Source organism: Sapajus apella, unplaced genomic scaffold (assembly GCF_009761245.1).
Source record: "Sapajus apella isolate SASKATOON/1434 unplaced genomic scaffold, GSC_monkey_1.0 scaffold5, whole genome shotgun sequence".
Lineage (NCBI taxonomy): Eukaryota > Metazoa > Chordata > Mammalia > Primates > Cebidae > Sapajus > Sapajus apella.
The window spans coordinates 38292428-38299611 of NW_022436945.1; the positions used below are offsets into that span (position 1 = coordinate 38292428).

General features: G+C 34.7%; 1 protein-coding gene across 1 annotated transcript in view; it reads left to right on the forward strand.

Annotated features, from left to right (window-relative positions):
* Nucleotides 1-6168, forward strand: part of DCUN1D4 (defective in cullin neddylation 1 domain containing 4) — a 73170-nt gene extending 67002 nt beyond the window's left edge. Inside the window, 3 exon segments of the mRNA XM_032274151.1 lie at nt 436-540; nt 2630-2732; nt 2857-6168. Coding sequence (XP_032130042.1) covers nt 436-540; nt 2630-2732; nt 2857-2912 — 264 coding nt within the window. The 3' untranslated portion in view covers nt 2913-6168.
* Nucleotides 6169-7184: the final 1016 nt, after the last annotated feature.

Below are 7184 nucleotides of genomic sequence, written 5' to 3' on the forward strand. Positions count from 1 at the left end.
AAACCTGATTCCTAAGCATAGCCATCAAAACCTTTAAGCTCCATTGAGTTATGTTATAGGCTTTATGGTCAACAATTAGGATTTGATAATTATCATAAATGTCAAACAAGCTTTGAGTTGTTTGAGTTACAAGTTTTTATTAATTACATGAAATGACTGTAGAAACTGCTACTACATAACTAATTGATTTTGCATTAGGGTGATCAGTTGACATGAATCTTTCTCACAGTAAATTTATTTAATATTGCAATGCCCACGCCTTCCATTGTGTTTGACTGCCTCCCCTCCCCAACCTTAGTCTGGATGCAAGGTCTTTAAGGTGTATGATAAATGAGCTGTTTACTAATTTCCTGTTGAAGTGAATACACAATTGCAATTATTGGAATTTATTGTTTGGGGGCATCTGGCTCATCCTTGTTTTTGTTTGTTAAACAGGAAAAGGACCAGCGCAGCCTAGACATAAACACTGCCAAGTGCATGTTGGGACTGTTATTAGGAAAAATCTGGCCCCTTTTTCCAGTTTTTCACCAATTCTTAGAGGTACCAAATTGTTGTTTTATGAAATGTATGTTTGCTTGCTTAGAACTACCAAATAACTTTATTTACCCATTTTATGTAATTTTTTGTTTGTCGTACTTTTCTGCCTGCATAGGAATTATGGTGACATAATTGCTGTCAGTCAGCAACTACCTATCTTCTTGGAGTGCATCTGTATGCGTTTGATGTTGCGTTGCTTCATTCCACATTAAAAATGCATACAAAACAGCCACAGCTCTGTCCTTTTCACTCTTTTCTTGTCCCCATTGCAAAGCTTCACTTTTGTTTAGAATTCCTGTTCTTTATCACAATAGAAAAAGAAGATTTACTTTCTTTTGACTTTAAGTGAACTTCCACTTTTATTAAGCAAGGGTTTAAAATACAGCCATCTGCCTTCTTAACTAAATTAGTTTGTAGTCTGTTCTTATCTACTCTTTATCTCCAAGTAACTTGAGGACCTTAGATCAATCGAACTATTAGGCAAACTGACAATATCTCCTTCCGTTTATCTTCAGATCAGTATCAAAACAGTCCAGCACTTCACTCCATCATTGTTTGTGTGCCTTAAGTATTGATGATCAGAAATTCTGAGATACTGGTTTTGTTGAAGTGTCATTCTGTGGGACCTGGAAGTATCTGGGATACAAGTTTGAGTTACTTGGGTTGTCATATATGGCATCCTCCTTTCCCTCCTGCCCCAAGCCCTTTTAAAAAATGTCCTTTGCTTACAAGGATGAGGGTGTTGGGTCTTGGAGAAAATCCTGGGCCATATGATGACTCCGGCTTCACTCTTAAATAATCTTTCTCACAAGTTACTTTATGTAATGGTCCAGAAAATTTTAATATCTGATTCTTTGAGGACTGTTATTAAAAATTTCTTTTAACATTACCAACTAGGACTCCTCAAATTTTTAAAAACGGGTTTTACATAAGCATTTGTTTACCCAGTAGTCCATGTTGACATATGATCTGTTCTAATTTCTCTGACATTCCCTTAAGATAAGTTAGCATTATTTAGAAAATAAATAGATATAGTTGTTTGTTCTCAGAAAGTTTAGCTGGATTTGCACCTGAGTGTAAAGAGTCTTAAGCTGGAAGACCTGGCCGGGAGGAAATCAGACTTTGTGCAATTCCAGGTGCATCATCAACTGTTTCAGGACTGGTTTTTACTTTACTTGCTTAGAAGGTTAAACTTGTAGTCTGTGCTTTGTTCTCTCTCTTATATTAGTTTGCAGTTTTCTTTAAAAATGATAGTATTTCTCTCATTTCAACTTTTCTTGTGTTTGCATCCTCAAAACCATTGGCTCAACTCTCTTTGCTTTTTATGTACTTGCATTGTTTTACTGTGTTTCTGATTTTAGTGGTGAGCATTTAAAAATCATTGGTCTGGATTTGATTTATGAATCTTTATACAGGGATACTATATTTTTAAATAGATAAATGGCAAATTTCTTGTCTAAGAGAATAGAAAAATTATTTCACAGCTATTCTAGTCTTTTATGATCAGATTCGAGTTTTGAATTATTAGAACAGTATTTTTTTTTCCATGACAATTAGTTTTGAGACCACTTGCAGCACTTACCAAATCTCATCAAGTGACCTGCTGCTGGATGTGCTTTAAGCTGAAGGCTTGGCCATGGGCAGTGTTGATTATGGCAGGGGTTATATTAATGGGAGCTACTCTTTATTTAGCACTTACTTTGTGCCAAGCAGTGAATGAAGTGCTTCACATAAATTACATAAATGGTCTCTTTTAATTCTTACAACATCTTTATGAAGTAGATATCATGCTCATTTTATATAAAAGGGTTTTTGCAGTTTAGAAGTTTCACTTCTAGGGATATAAAAATCATGTTTCTTTGATGTGGCTGCCATTTTGTGTTTAGCCCCCATAATATTTTTGTAATGCAAATTGTCATCTTAAATTCTACTCTTGCTGTCCCTCAGTCCTCCTAGATTGGTGCTTAACAAACCTCAAATGGAAAGAGTTAACCTTACATGAACCTTATTAAGTTGATTCATAGAGTAATTGAAACCATCCCATTTGTTCACTTTAAGTGTCAGTAATTCATATTACTTTTCCCTCCATCAGCAATCAAAATATAAAGTTATTAATAAAGACCAGTGGTGCAATGTCCTAGAGTTTAGCAGAACAATTAATCTTGACCTCAGCAACTATGATGAAGATGGAGCATGTAAGTACTGCCTCTGCCCTTCTGCCATTCATGTATATTTGTACATCATCCTCATTGGGAAAAGCCTCGGCTACGTAATTATTATTATTATTACTACTACTACTGTTTCTCTCTTTCTCTCCAGGGCCAGTTTTGTTGGACGAGTTTGTGGAGTGGTATAAAGACAAACAGATGTCCTAGGACTTTATGCATAGCAGCGAGAGAGTCACTGTTACCACAGTTATGTCACCCATTAGCCATAAATTGCTGTTTGTATCAAAGCGCATGCTGCTTTTCTTGCACTGTTTCCCTTTTGCAGGGACGTATTGGTGTTTGCTATTGAATGGGCCAGCTCTGCTTGCTGTGTGGCATTGTTCTCTTGGAAGGCTGCTTTGCAGTTTGTATTTACACTACAGATTGGTGAATTTGCCAACGTCCTCACTGTGATCATGTGTATATTGCTGTTTAAATTTTGTATATGTGTATAAAAGGAAAAAGCTTCACCTAGAGATTATTTCTGAAAAGTGTAAAAATAATTTTGTGGCATATTTCTAGTCCCTTTGTTTGAATGAACCAATTATACTTTATTTGGTCTCTTATGTAGCATTTCAGAAAACAAGACAAAACTGTTACCATGAACAAACATTGCCAGAATTAACCTTACTGTTTAAGAGGCCATCTTCTGGAAGGAGATAGGAGTCATAACTTTTTAGTGGCATATGCCAAATATCATTTGGTTTACTTAACAATATTAGTGTTTTAAAATGATGAAAGTTATAATTATTTGAACATATAGACATGTAACATGCCACAAATCATTTCCACCATGCAAAGTATATCAGTTGTTTATTTTTTAGTGTTAAAACTATAGTAGCTTGAATATAGGTACAAATGAACAAATTCAAATTGCACCTTTTTTTTTTTTAAAGAATGGGATTTAAACTTTTGTAAACATTCTTTAACTTTTTGTTTGCTTGCTTATTTTCTTTTTTTTTTCTTTTCCTTTTGCATTCTTCTAGCCAGTGATTGGTCTGCTAATGCTTTGCCACTTTAAGTAAAATTTATTTTGCCTCCTCAATGAAAACCTCATGGTTTTGCTGGTAATTTTTAACTGCATAGCACTTCTAGTTGTGGCTTGATTTTTTTAGTTAAGCTTTCATGGTGTCTAATTTTCCAGCTTTTTGAGAAAACAAGCATACTACAAGTGAGAGGTGTTTTGTTTTCCTTGTTTGTTTGTTTCATGCTAGGCTTTTCCTGGCAGCATGTCCATTGCAGGCAGTGGACAAGAAACCACCAGCATTGAGCTAACCCAGTACATGCTAGGACCTGTCCTAGAGGGGCCACGTGTCATTACCTGAGTTATTTGTACAGAGGGGTGATAGCCATTATTTTTGTGGGTGAGGAAACAAGAATAAACAGGATGGTATTTTTAGGTTTGTATTTTATGTCTTTTTTTTTTTTTTTTTTTGCCTTTGTTGAGGAAATATAGAGATGACATGTTTTCACCCCAACTATCTGGTGCTATTGAATGACTAACTCAGTCCTTAAAGTTCTGTGAAAAGACAAAAGTCTAATGATTTGAGCAAGTAAAAGGTAATGGTGCATTTGAACAAGTAAATGCTATCGTGGTCAACAAGATCCATGATTTGAGCATGTGATGATTGGAAAATCAGTTTGGGTTATTTGGAAATCTGGCTAAAAATTCTTTTAGGTGACATGTGAACCTTTAAATGGCATTAAGTGAATAAAGCACACAGACAATGCTACTCTTGACCACTATTTTACCATTTCTTTGCAAACAGTGTTCACATTTTCATATTTTTTCCCTTACTAAACCACCAAAGACAGAAATTTTGTATGTATATACAGTGTGTGTGTGTATACAAAATCATGATATGGTAGAATGCAACTACTTTTTCTACCAAATGAAAGGTTTTATTTGCTGTGAAATAAACCAGAAGTTTAAAAAAAAAAAAAAACCCTGTAGTGATTAAGCATACTTAACCACTCCTTGTTTGTAGACTCACTTTTAACCTTAAAAATTATTACCAGTTTGCATAAACCAGTATCTGAAAATGATAGAAAATGTTGATAGTAGGCAATAGCTATTAAGACTGATGTGATGGATGCGTTTGTTTTGCAGTGGTGGCTGGCCTAGGCAGGTTTGGATTTGTGAAGAATTGATTCATTTTTAAAATTACTCCTTAAAGTTAAAAAATTACACTGTAAAGGCAACAGTTCATACAGTTCTTTAAATTTGATCAATTGTAGCTTTATTTAAAGCCAATATAAATCATAGATGAAATTATTTTAAACATTGTTAGAATCTAGAGAATTTTAAAATGCTAATAAGCACAGTTAATTCTAAAATGAGAGTATTGTTACAGAAGGGTGATGTAACAGTTAATCCACAATCAACATTTTGATGGTAGGGAAAAAACCATGTAGAAACGATTTTATGATGTATGATAAGCAAGTAAGTATTCCAAAGGGATAATCTTGCATATATAGAAAACTCCAAATAATCTTTTAACTGCCTTGAAAAATAAATCTCTGTGACTGCTGAGTGGCAGAGTGCTTACCCTTGGTTTTCTTGATTTTATACAGTTATTTCTAAGGGGAGAGAAATGGGGCAGAGTAATAAGATACATTTTCTTAAAAACCTCTCTAAGTTACACAAAATTGAACAATCGTTGATCACTTATTTACTGGCTAATGTTGAATAAATTAGGGTGCCTTCGTCTGGTTTTTTTTTTTTAGTACCTAGGTCTACAATCCTTTCGCTTTTTCTGTTGTGTTTTGAACTCCACAATACCCTGTTGTCATGGGATACAACCTTTAGATGTTTACTGCTGAAGTAGGTCAGAAATTTTATGATTTGATTTGCCAGAAACATCCACTGTCATGTTCCATGCACCTTTTTTGAAGCATGAACTCTGATTTACATTTTTTTTTTATAATTCTGACTAGGCAAACCTCTGGATTCTGGTTTCATAATAGATTTTCTTTTGTCTCCATTTTAACAGTGCTTTTGAAGTTTATACAAAAAGCTTTAAAAGTTAGTTTGTGCCCTTGATTTTTATTCTTACAACTGCTAAAATACCTCTGTAAGCCTTATCCTTTATTCTTTCATATGTTGTATAATGTATAGATTTCATTGACCAACTAAAATGTTGGGTGTCTGTAATTGAGACCAAAACGTGGGTTGCTTTTTTCATAAAATAATTTCTATTGGGGGTTACTGTTAAATGACAGCAGCTAACCCATAACTGTGAATGCTTCGTGTCGTCAGTATTTGCATTACATTCATAAAAGTGTGCAAGTCCTGTGACTCCCAGCTTAACTGAAATACTGTTATGCCACCTAACTTGAGTACAGCAAACTGGTTTTAGGTTTCAATGAAATTGATGTAAAATGATATCCCATAAATAAAGAGTATTTGTGTTTGGTTTCAGAACTGATGTGTAAATTTTTTCTTCTCTCTTCTGGCTTTCTCTACAATAAACCATTTTAAGGTAGTCTCTGAAGCATTTTTCATCTTTTTTGTTTGCTTTTTCCATTGAAAATTTCCACAGCTACAATAATACAATGAACACTTGTGCACCTATCACTTAGATTTTCCAGTTGTGAACATTTTACTGTATTTCCTGCCTTACTCTTGAGCTGTATGTATGTGTACTTCTCGCTTTCTGTTCTGAGAGTAAATTACATTATGACACTTCACGCCTGATATTTTGGAATAAGGGCATTCTCCGATAACCATGATACAGTGATCACACTCAGGAAGTTCACTGGTGGTACACTGCTATCATATACAGTGCAGATTTAAATATCCCCATTTGTACCAATTATGGTCTTGATAGCTATTTTCTTTTTAATCCAGGGATAAGCATTGTATTTAGTTGTTATGCCTCTTTAGTCTCTTTTAATCTAGAACACTTTCAGACACAGTATTTTAAATGTTTTGATTAAAGATAGTGCAGTCACTCCTCAGCCAAATAGTGAGTTTTTAAAAACCCACTGTGTTTTGTGTATTTCTACACATTGAGCTTAGAAGAATTACATCCATACTGTGGGCCACAAGCCAGTCAGGAATGACCACTTCTAACCTCAAGGCTGCCACTCAATTAGTCTATAAGTATATATTAGCCCTGGTTACCCCCTTCTAAAATTGTCTTACACTGTACTAGAATGTAAGCTTTCTGAGGGCAGGATCTCCGGAACGTAATGGATAGCCAGAAAGTGTATGTGGAAGGAAGCAGGTAACAGAATTCCCTCTTTGGGCAAAGAATTGTCAGGACCTAAGAAACATGTAAAGATTAGAAAATCCAAGAATAAATCGAGGAAGACTTTTGATTTTTAGAAGCTTGAAAGCAAGAGAGAGGAAGTAGAAAAGATTTCTTAGAATCCAGGTGCAGTCTGTTTAAACTGTCAGTGTAGATGATTAAACCATGATTTAGGCCAAAAGCTGAG